General features: G+C 51.1%; 1 protein-coding gene across 4 annotated transcripts in view; it reads left to right on the forward strand.

The window, feature by feature from the left end:
* Positions 1–930: 930 nt before the first annotated feature.
* NEK6 (NIMA related kinase 6) overlaps positions 931–17,257 on the forward strand; it is a 45,421-nt gene continuing 29,094 nt past the window's right edge. Inside the window, exon 1 of one of the 4 annotated variants that reach the window (XM_031601969.2) lies at positions 931–1,133. Coding sequence is in view for 1 of the 4 variants with exons in the window: in XM_031601968.2 (XP_031457828.2) it covers positions 4,079–4,085 (7 nt within the window). In the remaining 3 variants the exon portion in view is untranslated. Of the gene's footprint in view, positions 1,134–1,217; positions 1,328–3,923; positions 4,086–6,740; positions 6,864–17,257 lie in introns of those variants that run through there. The other 3 variants (XM_090121515.1, XM_031601968.2, XM_090121516.1) reach the window with 3 other exon arrangements.

Raw genomic sequence — 17,257 nt, forward strand, 5'->3', positions numbered from 1 at the left:
CTGACAAGACGTAATTGAGGAAATTTAATTTTCTTTCTTAACTGAATCGCCACGGATAATCCAGATTCTGTCTTGTGTGTCTAATTTAGCAGTGAAAACCTGGATCTTGGAGCTGTGCATGAGAACGTGGCAGATTTTTAAAAACAGCTTTCCCGAATAGAAAGAGGAACTTGTGGCAGCCGAAGGAAGGATCCTTTCTTTGGGTTTTGTTTTGATATAAAACACGTAGGTTCTTGCACCTCCATCCACCGGCACTCTGTTTTTCAGAAAAAGAAATGCATTTTTGGAACAGAGCACCGACAGACCTTGGGAAAATCGAGTTGGAAGGAAAAAAATGGAATTCATGTTGTTTCTCTAAGCACATTCCCATGTTTCAGATTTCGCACCGATAGATTGATGGCACGATTTGCTTTAGAACCAGGTGGCCGCATGGCTTCCATCTGTTGTGTCTCCCGCTCCGTCTCCAGCGAGGAGCGCCGCGGAGCTGCGCGGCATCTGCCCGGCGGGCCCGAGCTGCGCGCCGCGCGGAGACGGGATGCGCTGCGGCGGCACCGCGCCGCCGGACGGAGCGGGAAGTCCCGCGCTGTGCGGTCCCGTGCGCGTTCGCCCTGAATTTGCGCTCGTTTGGCGCAGAGCTGCAGGAGGACAGGCGGCGGTGCGGCCGGTGGGGCTGCCGGCACCCATTGGGACGCGCTGCCCGCGAGGCCCGCAGGTGCTGCTGCCCGGATCTGGGACGGCGCTGCGGTGCCGCCCAGTCGGGCCAAGTAAACCAGACTTGCACTTTCGCTTTTATTGACTGCCGCGTTCGCTCTCGGCTTTTTCTCCACTCGTACAAAACCCGGCGGAGCGCTGCGTGGAGGCGCAGCCTGCGGCCCTTCCCCCGCCCTCCCTGCCCCGGTTAGGGGTCCGGCCCGATCCGATCCCGCCGCGCCCTCCCCGCCGCCTCCCGGCCGCGCTGGGTGCGGGAAGCCGGCCCTTTCCGGGGGAGGCCGGCCGCGGGAGGGCGGTGGGAGGGCTCCGCTCATGCTCCCTCGCTCCGGGGCAGCTCCGCGCGGTGACTCATCGCGGGACGTGGAAAACACGCGCGCGGACGCAGACGCGCCCGGAGGAGCGGGGGCAGCGCCGGCCGCCAGGTAACGCGGGGCCGCAGGTGGGCAGCGCGGGGCCGCGCGCGCTCCCGGCCCGGCCTGCGTGGCAGCCGCCGAGGGCGCGCGCGGGAGCGCGCGGCGGGGGCGCGCGAGGGGCTGAAGTTGTCTCCGGGACGCGGCGCCGCTCCGCTCCCGCTCCGGGCCGCCCCGCGCGGGCCCCGCCGCTCCCCCGGCCGCAGGTGAGCTCCGCGGGGATCCGCCGAGCGCCGCGCCGAATCCGGCCCCGCCGGCGGGCCGCGGGGAGAACGGGCCGCGCGGGGGCGGGGGGCGGCGGGGCCGGGGCTGCGTGCGGACACGTGCGGGGGGAGCGCGGAGAGCCCGGGCTGCGGGGGGGGCGGTGCCGCATCGCCGCTTTTTGTCTTTTGAGTTGTTGGTTTGTTCGCTGCTGGGAAGGGGCGCAGCCGCAGCGCCGCGCACGTGCCGGGCCGGGCCGCCAGCAGCGGGCAGCGCGGGGTGCGGGCTGTGCGCCGCGGGGCGGTGCGGGAGGAAGCGGGGTAGCGCTGGGGAGGGCAGTGATGTCAGTTCCTGACACATTCTGACTGTCCCGCTGTCATCTCGGCGTCTCTTCTAAAAGTTCAGCGCTGTGAATCACCGCTCGCGGCCGTTTGAGTTCTGCTCCTGCATTGAGACAAACCTCGGCGCAGCACCGCCGCCAACTCTTTCCACTGCTACTTTTTTTTCCTGTTGACATTCTTGGTGACAGTCGTATTCTCTTAGGAAGCAACAGGAAAAAAAAAAAAGGAACTTGTTTCAGAGAAGCGCTGCAGCCCCCACTGCCTGCGGCTTCGTGCCCCACGAGACTTAGCAATGAGCAGAAAAACGGGGGGGGCTGCCGTGGCCGAGGAGGGTCCTGTGGGAGCAGCACTGGATCTCAGCCCTAAGGAAGGGTTCGGAGCAGAATCGGCCTCTGGCTGCAGCACTTCTGCCGCGTGCTGCTCGCTGCTCCGCATTCCTTTCCCAGCACGCAGACGGGAGAGCAGACGCGGTTCAGAGTTCTCCTGCACTTTCCGGTGCCTCGGTGCTCGGTTTGCTCTGGGGAAGCAGCTGCGGGTGGGCGGCTCGGCGGGGCTCAGTGCCTGCAGCCCTGCTGCCCGGAGGGCTTCGTGCGGGTTGGAGCACCGAGCGTTGGCAGCAGTGGGCGGCTGTGACCCTGCTCACTCCATCGAGGTGGTTGCAGATGACTGCAGGACGTTCTGCCGTCCATCTCCCGCTCCCACATCTCTGTGAGCTGTGGGTCTGAGGGCCTCAACCAGGCCTGGGGGATGGCAGGGGTTTGGTTTGGTTTGACGTGCAGAAGGATCCATTTAGCAGTTATTTATTCAGAGTGAAATAAGTTAGGGATTTTTGTTTGTTTATTTTTGTATAAGGGTTGGCGCCAGAAGTACCTGTGTGGGTTTTCTCTACTCCTCCATTTTTGTGACTGTAAAAGGGAGGTAGTGACGGTCAGGTTCATCTCCTGTGCGCCTTCAGAAGACTCTGTAGCTGTGTAGAAGATGAATTAGTGAACAGAAGGAGCACCTTTTCCTACCTCGTGTGCCAAATACATTGAACCTCAAGGCCGTGACAGATAGATGCCCAGGGTTGGGGCAGGCCCCCTGCGGAGCAGCAGTTGCTGTGTCTGTGGATGCCAAACCCCGGTTGATGACGTTGGGCATCAGTGCAACTCTGGGGGCCTGGCTGTTGTGCTGTCCTAAATGGAAGCCGTACCAGGTTGCAGTTCTTCTAGAAAGGAGGCTTAATAGTCCAACTTTCAACTTGAGTTTCTAGCTTTTTTCACTCTTATTTACTCTTCTTAGATGGTCTTGCTGTAGAACAGGCTGCTTGTGAGAAAGAACCCATAAAAGTTGTCTTTTTTTACATTTAATGAAAAAAAAACCACCCAGACAAACCAGGAGCTTCATTTGGAAAGCTGGGCTGATCTTTACTATGTAACTTCTTCAGTATTATTAAAATTCAGCACATTGAGATGGAAAGTTGCTGGGATGCCGCGTAGAGTGTGGGCACAGAATTCTGGTTCAGGAAGCCAGGAATGGGCATTGTACCTGTGACACATTTCTGTGTTTGTCTTAGGAATTTACTGAAGCAGTCCATTCCGCCCTGTGTGGGAGCAGCTGATGGAGCACACACCTGTCTGGGTGCTGTGCTGGTCTGTAGGGAATGTCAGCCTTTGTCTCCAATCTGAACGTGCTGCAGCAGTGTTATTACCATATAGAACACAAACACAGAACATCTGTGCAGCTGAAGTAGAGCTCTTGATCGCATGGATAGCACTTACTGAGGGGTGCTGATGTGCTGGGGCCAGAGGGTGTTTGGTGCAGCCAGGTGATGCTCAGTGCTGGACAGAACGGCCTTCCTCTGTATAGAGGCAGAGGAAGGCTGAGGGTGAGTGAGAAAGGCTGAAAGCTTTGAAAGACAGACCCTGAAAAGTTTCTTCTGTAGCAGCCCTATTGGTGCTGGTGTGCTTGCTGTACGCACCGGCTCTGCTGGGAAGCTCGCATGTGGAAGCACTGGGCACAGTTTGTGCGTGTGTTGTCAGTGCAGCACAGTAAGGGTGGGCCAGCTCAAAACAGGATAACAGAGCTGGCGTGACTCGACATCACAGGGAGCAACTGGGTGCTGAATTGGTTCCACAAGACGAGCTGGTGTGAAACCAAGAAGGCGAAGAATTGGATTCTGTGGAACCACTTCATGAGGCTGCTAGGGAAGAGAAACTGCTGCAGGGACAGTTTTTGCTCCCCCCCATGGCTCTCTGCAGGGGGGAGCAGACCCAGGAGGGATGACTTCACAAAGGAGTGCTGAGTGTGTGCACCTGGGGCAGCAGGCAGCCCCTGCCCCTCGTTGTGCTCAGCTGGGCCTGGGGAGGCCATCCTACAGCAGGTGTGCGGCTCAGTGCATCCCACTCAGGGTTTGCTCTCTGCTTTGGCAGTGCTATGGCAGGTATGGCATGGTCCTTGGATATGAGAGCAAATGGACAGTGGTTATGAAGCTTTTCCACCAACAGCGGTAGTAGGTTCTCTAGGGAAGGGGTGGTATCCCAGTGCTGTTTGGTTTGGGCAGCAGAATCTACAAAATGCAAAATCTACATTTTAAATTACTTTTTAAAAGCACGCTGTTTTTTTCCTCCTTGCAGGTCACAATTGCTGCGGAGTGAATTGCGCAGACCTTAAGCCCTTGTTTAAAAATGCTGGGCAGGTGTGGGGGAGGTTTGTGGGGCCGGGCAGGGGGTGCTGAGCTGGGGCAGGAGTGAGGCCCAGTGACGTGGGATGGTGGTTGTGTGAAGGCAAAAAGCTGTGGGGAGTTGCTTTTAATGGTGGTTCCAACACGGCAGTCTGTAGAACTGTCAAAGCTTTTTATGGCCCGATCGGTCTGTTTCTGTCTTGGCTTATTTCTTGTATGCATATTGGCTTGGATGGGGGTTACTTCAAGTTCTAACCTGTGCTTTGCGTTCAGACACCTGAATGGTGGTGCAGCACGTGGCTGTGCGCACATAGCTCTCCTGAGTCTTCCTGATGGTTTCGGTTTTTTTTAAAGTTTTCAGAATATTTAAAGTATTTCAGCAAAATATATTTTTAAATGAAATGGATGACAACTGCCTGTTTAGCTTCCAACGTTTCATCAGATGACTCGGTTTATCACATGGCAACTATCATATTGAGAGTACTTCTACACTGTCAGTGCAATTAAAGAAATTAGATTTCCGCAGTGTTTACTTCAGCGTGGTGCTGCTCTGAGTGTCTGCTACCACAGATTCCAGGCAGCGAGCAGCTGTCTGCTGCAGATGGAGAGGAGAAATCCTTCCCTTCGCTTCTTACTTCTAAAAAGGTTTCCGTCCAGAACCGGCAGTAACGTAACACTACCTGCAGCTCAGATCCCAGTTTCCTGTTACACGTTTAAGTGAACCAGCGCAGGCTGTATCCAAAACGAAATGGTGTAAGTGAAAAAGACTTGAGGAATTTTGCATTCCAGAGCATTCTTGAAACCTCACAAATGCTTGCTTAAAAGTCAGAATGAGTTATTTATTATGTCTCTTTTTAAGGGGAAAAAAAAAAAAGGAAGTAGAATTAGAATTGCAGGGCTTAGATACCGATTTAAAAGCTCCCCCTCCTCGGGTTGGGGAAGCAGTCCTCACCCTCAGCAGTGCTCCTGCACACACTTGGAAGTGACAGGCATGTTTGGTGGCTTGGTGACCTGAGGGTACTTTGCAAATGACCTCTTTGGGTTCCGCAGCGTTTTATTAGAATAACAGTGGTGTCAGCAGTGCTGTCCTTGTCTTGTTTGCACGACAGAATGGAGTGGTTTGGAAGCTGGCGGATGAGCAGCAGATGGCTGTTAGCACAGTTTGGGCCCGGCATGGAGGACCCTGCTGGAGCCATGGCCGCCTGCTGAGGGCTGTGCTGGGGAAGTGGGGACCCCACAGCACTGTTCTAGAAATGGGTTTGTGCACAGAGCTGTGCAGCCCGGTGTTGGGATCCGAGGTTGGGGTGGTCGGGTGTCCTGCTGTATTTCTGTATATGCTGTATCAGCTACAGGGCGCTGTGGGCGTTACTGCACAGCCCAGGTGAGGTACAGGAGATGGTGAGATTGCACTTCTATTTTCTTGTTTTACCTGTAAAAGTGGTGGCTGCTGCTGTATGGCTTTTCCCTTTATGACTGTTCCTTTGCCATTGGTTTGTTCTCATTTTTGGACTGTTGGGGGTGGACCACGGCCCTCACGCCCTCAGCCACGGGCTCCATGTGGGGCTCAGCACTGCTCCATGTGGGGCAGTGGGGAATGCTCTGTGGGGTGGGCAGAGTCCTGAGCCCACACTGACCGAGGAGCGGGCGCTGTGCGGTGCGGATGCTCTGCGAGCGCTGTGCCTGTGGGAATGGCCTCAGCAGTGGGGAACACGTGTTCCTGGTTCACTGCTGCCCTCCGCGTTCTCCCTTACTTTGCAGAGTACTCCTTCCTTAACCTGGCGGTGTTAGCTGCCTGGCTGGAAGGCAGTGTTGCTGTAGGTGGTGCAGCAGCAGCTGGGAGGTGCTGCCTGCAGGCAGACGGTCGCTGCTTTGCAGGGAACTCAGCACCACTCCTGTGAGGAACTTCAGGTGTAGTCTCAGTTGTGTCCTTTCCCCGTAGACAATTCTCTGCCATCCTGAAAAGCGGTGGTTTTCTCGTCGTTGGGATGTTTTGTGTTTCCTGCATAGAAAGGCTGTGGGTGTCAGTGCTACTGTGGAGACCCTGTGGTGGTTCTGGTATGTGTGGCCGTTATTGCAGGCAGGAGATGGGGAGAAAAAGCCGTCGATATTGCAGCGTTCCTTTTCCCCCAAGGGGAGGAAGTTGGACTGGAATAGATATTAGCAAACGTGGGCACCAGAAGTCCCCTTTTCCTACGTGATACTGCTGTTTTTGTCCTCCTGTGCTGTCGGTATTTAATTAGATCATCTATCAAACAGCTGCTCAAAACGTGAATCTTAAAAATGTTAAACTAGAACAACAACAGCAGGAGAGCGTTGCAAAGTCCTCCGGAGCGCGCGGGTCTGTTGCAGAGCAGCCACGTAAGTCGGGGCGGTGTGCGGCTGTGTGTTACCCTTTAGCCAGTCGGGAAATCCAAGTGGTGACTTTCAGCTGTCACTATATTAAGAACCAGCGCTGCCTTTCGTGGCAGTCTGTATATACTGGAGTCGGTTCTATGTAGTAAATATTCTTGCTGTGTTTTCATAATCGTTCTACTTAGAGTAAGTGCTTCTTGGGTGGGTATTACAAATCTGTTAATCTTTATGGTATTTATGGGGTAATTTTTAACTCTCCTGAGCTCCTTACTTCCTTACAGGTCAATTACTCAATTTATAACGTTATGTCAGGCGTAAGAACTTCACCGTCCAAAGGGTAAACAGAGCTGGGTACAGTTCTTTACCTGTGTTTGCTCTCGGTTCTTTGTGTGCTGTGGAATGCAATAACTTACAGTGTGACCTATTTATTGGGATTTCTTTTACTCTCCCTGGTTTGTACTTTAAAGTGGCTGTGATGACTTATTTTAGCTTTTGTGCTTCATTGCTAATGGAGGGAGCGGGGAAAACTTGCCGCAGCCCTCTCTGAAGAACACACTGTTAATCACATGGCAGCTACTTAAGCCAAAACTGCTGCAAACAGTGCTTAGGTATTTTCGGTTGGCCACTGCTGTAACTGATGACTGTAAGTCAAACACTGCCGTGCCTGGCAGCACACGGCTCTCTGGGGGGGCCTTGGCCCCATGAGACGGGCGCTGACCCCAGCCTGTTCTCACTGCAGCTGTCGGTTTTACAGTGGAAATCTGTTCAAGTCGGGGGGTTTTGGTGGCCTGTGACAATAAGGCGATATCCCTGCCGTGTCCCCAGGGCACGTCCTGCTGAGAGCCGGCCCTGTGCTGTGCTGGGCAGAGGGGTGCTGTCATGGAGATCGCTGATGGTTTGGAAGCCCTTCTGGGGACATCCCTGATGGCTTGTGCTGCAACCAGCTCTCCAGGAAGTGGAACAGTGGCAGATTTCTGGAAGGTGCTGGGTTGGTCGGCTGAAAATGCTGAGCAGTGTCATACAGAGCTCTCCTCCTCCTGCTACCTTTGTAACTGACGTGCAGTCTGCTGGGTTTTCTTTCATGCTTTTCTGTTCTGTATGTATAAGATGAATCTTCTGCTGCTGAAGCAGGTTTCAGTGTCTGTGATGGCTCTGTGAGGATCTAATGAATCCCCTCAGGAACCTGTCTTCTGGTTGTGCTTTTCTTTCTTCCCAGAGGTAAACCACAAGATCTGTAGCACTTTGGGTATAGCGGTGTTGTTTTCAAAGATTTGGCCAGGTGTTTCTTTCTGGAGTTGGTTGTGTTTTGCAAGCGCATCATCGTGGCATTCCCTTTCAACCCTTTCTTTCTCCTCCAGGAATGCCCATAATACTCTGCTTATGTGTTAAAAAAGAAAGGGTAATGAGGGAAACAGGAACTTTATTTTCAGAAAAGGAAGGTGTTTATGGCCGGGGTGTGGGGTCTTGGGGGCATCCTTGGGGCCGGGCTGTGGGGAGGTGGGGCAGCTGGAAGGTGCATGAGGAAGGCAGGCCTGGGTTGGCACGTGTGTGCCTGAGTGACCTGTGTGCTTGTAGGAAGCAAGGTTCAAAATGAGCCATGGATCCTTGGTCTCATCAGGCTTTGGCACGGTTGCCTGTTGTCTTTCCTCTTGTTCATCTGAGGCTGGGGACAGCCGAGTGCCAGCTTGCTCCTTTTATTGCTGACATAGGCAGCGCTAACGAGTTTGATAATAGCAGCTAGATGATGTGGGAATATATTTTTCCTTTGGAGACTGTCTCCAATTTGTTATATAGAACCATATTAAGATTTCTATTTACTCTGAAGTCATCCAGCAGCAGGCACAACCTGGGTAGCTTTTGTTTGTGCATCCAGTCCGTGGCATTCGTTCTGCTCCAGACTCAGTTGCTTTGCCCATGGCTTTCCCTTCACACTGTTCTGCAGAGCGGACTGCTGCTGCTCTCAGGTCTGGGGCTGAGTGCTTTGCTGAGCGCACGTGGCCGCTCTCTTCCTCATAGGGCAGCTTCACTTTGCCAGCAGCATTTGGGCTGGACTGCAAACTCTTGAAGGGGTGAGTCACTCCGTGCCGTGGCAGAGCAAACTCCTTATTGCCTCCTGTGCCACAGAGGTTGTTTGACCTCCAAAGCAGAGTGGCACAGCCCTGCCTCCTCCCTGCTGTGTTCCCAGTGCTGGGACTTCACGTTTCCTCTCTGTGCCCTGGTTTGATCTGAGGCAGTCTGTGTCTGCTCACCTGCAGCTCTGACTTCCGACGCCCTCTGAAAGCAAAAAAAGAAAAGGCCTCTCAGAATACTTCCTCTTCCTGAAGTGTCAGGTGTGTCATCCCTCCTACGTGAGCTCTGTGCTGGCTGCAGATGTGTATGTTTAACCTCAATTCAGCTCCATTGATTTATGAAGTCCTCTTGCAAGCATTGTGTTGCAAGACTGAAAAATCACTTGTTCTGAGGCTGTGCTTGAGGAGTGAGCTGAGTGGGTTAATCAAGTTAATTAGAAACTCCATTAAGGTTTAGGAGCAGTGAGAACACCAGCTTTTCTGATCTGCCATGTCTAAGGCTAGCCGGAATTAGAGCTCAGGCTGCACACTGAAATTCTGACTCTTGTGTAATGTGTCTGAAATAACTTTGTGGTTTGAGAACTGTGTATGTAATATGTTGTTTTCTGTTCAGTTCTACAACAAAACAAAACTGGGTTTAAGACAGGGCAGTAGTGTTGCTGTCACTCGGTCTGTGAGCTGTGAGCAGCAGTTCGGAGCTGCGGGCGGCTGGGAGCTGTTGTCTGTGGGCAGCAGCTTCAGTCCCTGGTTGTGGCCAGGGTTTTAATTTGTTTAGAGGATGTAATAAAGGTATTAGATGTGCTATATTATAGGAATACCTGAAAGTATGACTGCATAATGGAACTTCTCGTGCGAATGCCTTACACAGGCTGGTACTTGTGCTCTGGGAAGTACAGAGGGTTGTGCCTGTGCAGCGGCTCTGTTTTTCATGGCTTTGGGCAGAAAGCTTCCTGGCATTGGGAAAAGCCCCGGCCCCTCCTGATCTCCATCCACCGCTCATGAGAAACAGCTGCAGGTGCAAGGTGGGGAAAGGAGGGGATCGTGGCAAAGTGTGTGATGGAAGCACGTGGAGGATGGGTCTGAGTTTACCTGTGCTTACATGCTTGCTTGGTTTAAGTGATCCACTGGTACTGCTGGGTTCATGCTCCAGCATTGGTGCTTATTAACATAACACAGTCATTATGCACAGAGCGTTAAGTGGCACTGAATGGTTTCTGTGTGTTGCACAGAGCTTGTGCATTCAGTTATGATTTTCTCAAAAGGTTGATTCCCAGCTTCTCGTCAGAACATTCTGTGCAGGCCTCTGCAGCAAGAAAAATTGGACCCAATTTAAATAGACAGCCTTGTGAATCCTGAAAGAATTTGGGCATTTAGCCCAGGAAAGGGAGAGTTCTCTGCAAGAACTTCATTAACCCTGTCTGTCAGCAAAATAAGGAATCAAAGTAGCTGTGCAGACTTCCTGAAGAACAGATCTTCTTGTTCTGCCCCACAGCCGCGATGTGCAGCGCTGATCCAGGAGCTGTGTCTGCAGGAGGGGCGGTGGATGTGCCCTGCAGAGAGAAGCCAAGAGCAGCATTAGACATAGAGCAGGTGCTGTCAGTTCAGATCCTCAGGAATGTGTAGGGAAATACACTGTTTTACTAGTAGAGATGCTGATACAGTTGTCCTTACCGTATTTGATGGAGGAAGAATCCAAACCTGTTTCTAATGTGGCTGTTTTTGCAAGTAGAGAAATGTTAAACCTTTTTATTCTGGGAAGAGTTTCTGCTTCCGTTTGGCTGCTCCTGCAAGGTCCGGATGCTGGGAAGCTCCTGCAGCATCTGGCTGCTGTGTCTGCTTCACACAGGCTTTACGAGGTGGCTTTGAAGTTGCCTTTGGATTTGAATGGTATGAATCTTCAGATCGGCTGTGCTGCGTGGTACTCAGCATCATTTCCTGTGATTTTTGATTAGAGAAATGTAAATACTTCAAGCTGTTGTCCTGACGTTTTGAAGTTGGATGTGCATATATAAAAAATGTCCCCTGGGTTCCTTTGCCCTGTGAGAGCCAGGTGTGCTGGCTGCAAGGGCCGTGATGCAGAGCACCCCTCATGGCCATACATGAGGTTACTGCAGACAGGTGGAGAGATGTGGCAGTGCTGGCATCTTTAATCTTTCCTTCATCGGAAATGAATGAGTTCTGAGGAGGATAACATAAATGTTCTTGAATAATTTGGCTTCAGGCTTGAAAGTTCTGTTGCATTATAAGTTGGAAGATAAGCATGTTGCTGCATGCTTAGTAAGCAACACAGTAAAATTCCAGGTGGTTTGAGTATGTGTTTGTTTTCAACATGTTTCGTTAATGCTAGTAGTGGCCTGCGAGGTCTCTCTCTGCTGTTTTAAAGACTGTGAAAATGAATCACAGAATCATAGAATGGCCTGGGTTGAAAAGGACCTCCAAGATCATCTAGTTTCAACCCCTGCTATGTGCAGGTTGCCAACCAACCAGGCTGCCCAGAGCCACATCCAGCCTGGCCTTGAATGTCTCCGGGGATGGGGCATCCACAACCTCCTTGGGCAACCCAGTGCTTTCAGAAGGCTCAGAATTGCGTGTAGAAGAGTATGAATTAAGGAGCCTTGGCTTCTTGTCTGAATTGTATGCATATGTGAGTGCTGGCTGGAAAAGAACACAGCCCACTCTTGCTGGTCAGTATTTACTCTATTACCTGTCTTTAGGATAACTGGTTTTCACTTTAAATGCAGCTGACTGCTGTCCATACTCAATTTTGTATGTGAATATGCATTTGATTATGTCTGCCTACAGTAGGAATGTACACAAATATGTATGGGTGGTGGCACAGTAGGAACTTCTGTGCAGAGAAGGGAGCGGTAGGACTGATGGAGAGGAGCATTTATCTCATTGTCACGGCGATTCCTTATTCATAGCCATAAATCACTGAGTACCCCTGGCATGGGTTTCATGGGAGCCCTGTGAAACCATCCCTTGTAATGAATGGATGGAGCTAAGTAGTGTTTAAAGTGTGTTCAGAAGACTTCTAAAAACAATTTTATCTTCTGGTTTGGGGCCAAGTTCTAAGGAGGTGATTTCACAACGTGTTTAAAGAAAAACACCACACAACCAAAAAAATAGCACTAACAGCAAAAGTGTCACGTTAAACCTGTTGTGTGCTGTGTGCCACGAGAAGAGGATTTGCAAGAAAACAGTGACAGCAGCAGCAAGGATCAAATAAAAGGGAGAAAGAAATTGTTCAGCGGTTTTTGGTGTGTTTGGAGCCGCAGGGGACAGCACACAGAGCTCATCCACATCAGAGCCCTCTGAGCTGGGGTGGTGCTGCTGCACGGAGGAGCTGTGTGCGAAGGGAGGCAGGATGGATACGTGGGAGATGCTGAACCATCTGCAAGCAAGCTGGTAGCTGCCTGCCTGCTTGGTGGTGGGAGCTAATGAAGGTAACAGCATGAAAAGCCTTCTGTCAGACCTGCCAGCTCAAGTACCCTCTTCAGGTGTGTGGTATAGATGGAAAGAGGAGAATACTGATGCAGGGAATGCTTGGAGAATACTTCCAAGTTGCACTATGGATTTGTCCCTGAACTAGACTAGAGAGTACTTGAAAAGATAGTATTGCCACAAATGGGAATAAGTTCCGGGTAGCTTAAAGTTTGTTGGCGTAGTGTCACTTTGCTTCTGGGTATGGAGCAGTGAATTACAGTGTCTGTCACAGCATTTATTTAATGAATATCAGTTGTTGACACAAAGCTGTAGGGCTTCTCAGCTGTTCTGCTGCAGCATTCTTGGTGGGCTTGGGGTGTTCAGGAGGCCAGCACCCTGTTACTGCCTGCTAAGGCTGTGCAAGCAAGGATCTCAACAAAGTCAGCGTGAAATCTTAACACAGTGCTGTCAGGATGAGCACCATCCTGGTGTGGGAGCTCGGGCACTTGGAGCCACAGGTGCAGTTCTCACTGATGGCTGTGCCTTGGTTTCTGCCCTGCCTCTGAAGTTAGGAATATGTAAATGTGTAAGAATATTTTGATATTTTCATTCTTGGAGGTCGTTTCCATAGTTGGAACGTTTGTAACCTGCATCCATATGAGCTGGATGAAGATAACCTTCTGAAAGGCTTCTAAACATCATCTGTGAAATGTCATTCCTGTGAACTTTGATTAAAAAAATGCAGCGCGTTGTCCTTAGGACTTAAAACTATTGACAGTGTTAGTTTGAAGCACAACTATTAGTTGTGTCTGGTGGTTGATGCTTTGTTACTCACAGCACCAGAGCCAGGCTCTGCCATTTGAAGCTTCCCTGGTTCCACAAATGGAGAAAGCCAATTTCTGCCTGCTTCAGAGCTTATTTCATTCAGAGTGAATAGCATTTTATTAAATAGTATATTATCCCTTTGGTCATGGATGGCATTATTAAACCTAATAACTGGGTGATATTAGTATTGTTTTCAAGAGTTTGTTCACGCTTCCATGTATTTTATGCCTTCCCGGGCTCTGCAGGTGTGCCATATTCATGCTCTGTTACATTTGCTGCTGTATATGTAGATACAGTTTCCTCTTAACACAAAGCCTAGGATTTTGACTTCCTGGCTGATGGCACAACTGCATTTGTGCAGAATTTGTGCCTTAATCCTCTCAACGCAGCCTGGACGGGCGGTAGGACAGCAGCAGTCCATGGGATGCTCCTTCCCAAGTCCTCCCCATGCCGCACTGCTTCACTGCCCCGTGCATTTCAGTGGTATTCCCTGTGTTTTTTCCTTTAGCGTTTGTATTTATAGGGGCTTTTTTCCAGTGTTGGCAGGTGTGTATTTCACATTACCACGAGGGGTTTTTGGATGTTAGACTGCTATTTGCTTATGGTAATTTCCAGTCATCATAAGGTGACTGAGAGAGATGAGCGGAGAGGAAAAAAATTGTCAAGCATTTACAGTAAATACTCCCTGCTTTTGGAAACACTGTCAGAAGTTTAATTGTTGGGTTCAAGTGAGTTTGTCACACACCAGACAGAAGCAGTCTGCCGCGAGGAGCGGGTCGTGCCCTCCCACCAGGCAAAAGGGAGAGTGAGAAGTGGGGCTCTGCAGGGCTGCGTCACCTGGCGCTGCAGAAGGGATGGGGCAGGCGGCTGAACCCAGCCTGTAATGAGGTTCTGCACGGCGTGCATGGCTGCGCTTGCTTTGCCAAAGCTCTTCAGTATGATGGATGAGATTTAAAGGTTGATCTGCCTAAATTGCAATGAGAATACTAACGACTGAGATATTTCTGTTGTGAACTATTCCTACCAGACATCACAGCCGTGACAGAAATGGCGTAAGATAATGGACAATAAAAGTCACTCGGAAATAATACTCTCCCAGGACTGGGCTGCCTTCAGTACAGCACGTACCCTGAACTGCAGCGATAATGTAATCATGAGCCAAGATCATCATTTAAATATATAGGTAATCTCATACAGCATCCTGACAGATTTATTTTATGAGCAGGCAGGAGAGAACATTATTGGGCAGCAGAGAGGAGGAGCGCTGCTGGTGTGGCTGTGCTGGTGGGACAGCAAACCCTGCAGCTCTGCCCCCAGGGACCCTGAACCCACAGCCAGGCCTGCCCTGCAGCCCTGCAGCCTTCCTGCCCCTGCGGGGGTTGGGGCAGTGCTGCTCTGGGCTGTGGTTTGATGCCCATGGGTTGCTGGGATGATGCGAGGACACGTTTGATTGTGCTTTATGCTGGGTACCCAGATAGGGCTGTGTGGGGACTGGGAGAGGGAGGTGTGGGGGAGCAGCTGAGTGGAAAAGCACATACATACATGCATAGCTGTGTACATCTGTCGTGATGCTGGAGGGCATTCCAGCAGGTTGGAGGTGTGCACAGCCCTGGGACATCCCAGAAGGGTGCAGATCTGTTGGGAGAAGCAAAGCAGCTCTCAGTGAGCTCAGGTACATTTTCTCAAAGATGAATTTATTGCAAGTTGGGTGCTGGTCCAGCTGGGAGCCTTTCTCTTCCTTCCATTGTAGTCAGAAGCTGTTTTTTTCCCAGTGCTTCAGGTGCAGACAGACTGTCCCCACCACTGACATCTCTGCAAATATTGACACGGGCTGCACATTCAGCAGCGTAGGACCTGCCCCTTTGTGGTCACAATGTATTGTACAGCTAGTGCCAGTATTTCAGCAGTGGGGAATTCTGGTGTGTTTTGTGTTCACAAGAGATCCCTCTGATTTTGGTACTGTTGTGTTGGCGCAGAGGGAAGCATTCCCGCTTCCAAAAAGGATCTTGTCATTGAAGAAATAAATCAGATCACATGAAACCCAGAACCGAAGTATAAACAACTATTTTCCTCAAGGGAAGAGGCTGCTAAAACCTTGCTGTTGCTTCTTTAACCTCCTTCCAACCTCTCAAAGAGTAATAGGGACACCTCATCACCAGCTGATAGCAGCCTGGCATGCAGTGTTACTGCATGCTGTCACCTGGCTGAGCCATCGCGTGGGGCTGCAAGTAACCGCTCACAGGTGGGATCTGTGCATTCACTGGCACTTGTGCTTTCCTTGGTGAAGTCATCCAGCTCCATGGCTTTTGGTGTGCTGTGCCTCATTCAGCACTTGTATGAGTTGCAAGGAAATGTGTCTTGCTGATTGTTGGAATCCACAGGATAACTTAATGCCCAGGTTGTGTGACACGGCTCTCCAAAAGCCAGGCGTTACGTAGGGTTGTGCTGTGCAGTGCATGCAGCTCTGTGGATGTCATGAAGGCCCTGCGGTGCCGACCTCGCGAGGATCCCGGCACCTCCACGGTGCTGCCAGCTGCCCAGAATAGCCGGGCTGGGCTCAGGAGGACACGCTGTCCCGTAGGTGTCAGCGGGCTGCTGTCATGTGAGCTGTGCATATCTCTTTTCAGAGCTGATATTTGGTTCTTACTGCTTCCTTTGCTTCCAGCTGCAGTGCCTTAAACAAACAGTGATCAAACCCAGACTCTCCAGCTGATGAATTTGTGCTGCCCTGAGATGCTGACTGCCTTTCCTTGGCTCAGCCCTCACAGTGACACAGCCTGGAGTTTCCCGTGGCAGCTGGAAAGTTTGGGCAGTGTAACAGAGGGTAGCAGTTTCATAGGACATTTTAATATTGATATTGAGACACATTTTTCATTTTTAAATATTCACCTTTGCTGCTAATAAATCGTCAGATACCTGAAACTAAAGGAAAACTAAAACCGAACATCTTTGTGCTAATAGTGGCCGTCCTGCTTGCAGCAGAGCTGCCGAGTACTGACTTTCAGAAGCGCTTTTTCCTGCCGCAGCTGCCCCTGCGGCCGTGTGCCTCTGTTTGCTGCAGCCCACGAGGAGCTGCTGCTGGAAGGGTCCGGCACGGCTACCTCAGGCACTGCTGACAACTGCGAGAAGAGCTGAGCCTGACTTGCTGCAGGAATTCTTCTGCATCGTATTTTCTCTCTCCCCGTTCACCCCCCCTCCCCCAAATATTTAAAATACCTTTGCATTTTAAATTAAGAATTAGTCATTGCTCAGATGCCAGGCGTGCACTATTAATACACTAATGAGATCAGGTTGTGCTCTCGCTGAGTGAATGCTTGCCAAAACTCTTGAAACAAAGTTCTGAAAATGCTGGGGCTGCTGTTAAACATTGCCTTGTCAGTGCTAGGGACAGCAGCAATGCAGCTCTAAAATGGATCTCCCCTAGAACGTGTGTGGATGATGAATATTTAGCTAGGAATAACATTCCTTAATCACACAGAAAATCTACAGCATCCTGTTGGATGGGGAAGGACATCGGTGTGCTTACTGTGCATGTGCTGCATCTGTGTGGAGTGCATTTCTTGGCTGGCATTGCTCTCACAGCCAGGTCCTCGTTGCTGCAGGAGCAGTGCAGTGCACACTGAAAGTGCTGCGTAGCGGAGGGCCCAGCCAGGCTGTGTCCCGGGGCAGGCTTGGGTTGGGTGACACCGAAGGCTTTGTTCTCTGGAAGCAGCACTGCCCATTGAGGTCACAGTGCCACATGGCATCAAAACCTGCTGCTGCACTGGAGCTGGCTATGGCATCCTTCTTGAACCTCCCATCCGAGCGCTTGTCTCTTCCTGTTGCCTGCAGGCTTCTGCTCTCTCTTATACTACAGCTCAAAATATGCGCGGTGTTGTCATGCTGAGGAATAACTGCTCTGATGGAGGTGCAGGATGCGATGGGGGGGTTTGTGTTACAGGTGCTGGATTTCACAGCTCTCTGCTGTGCTGTGTGCAGCATGAATGAGGCTACGTTTCAATTTGCGTCGTGACTCTGAGCTCCAAAATGAGATCTTTGTGCTTAAATTGGAGAGGTTGCTGGGTTGGTCTCCATCAGGTATGAAGGGTGATGTCAGAGTGAAGTTGGTGAATCTGCTTTTTTGCCGAGATCCCTCCTCACTGTTGATGAGCCTACTTTAGGTTCTCCGCCTGATAGTTTGGGGGGATTCTTTTCTCCCCTGCTGAGGCCTTTTGCTGGGTAATGAGGCTGTAATGCAGAGCGGAGCGCTCCAGTTCCCAT

The sequence above is a fragment of the Phasianus colchicus genome, chromosome 19, assembly GCF_987193195.1.
Source record: "Phasianus colchicus chromosome 19, bPhaCol1.hap1.1, whole genome shotgun sequence".
In the NCBI taxonomy this organism is placed as follows: Eukaryota; Metazoa; Chordata; class Aves; order Galliformes; family Phasianidae; genus Phasianus; species Phasianus colchicus.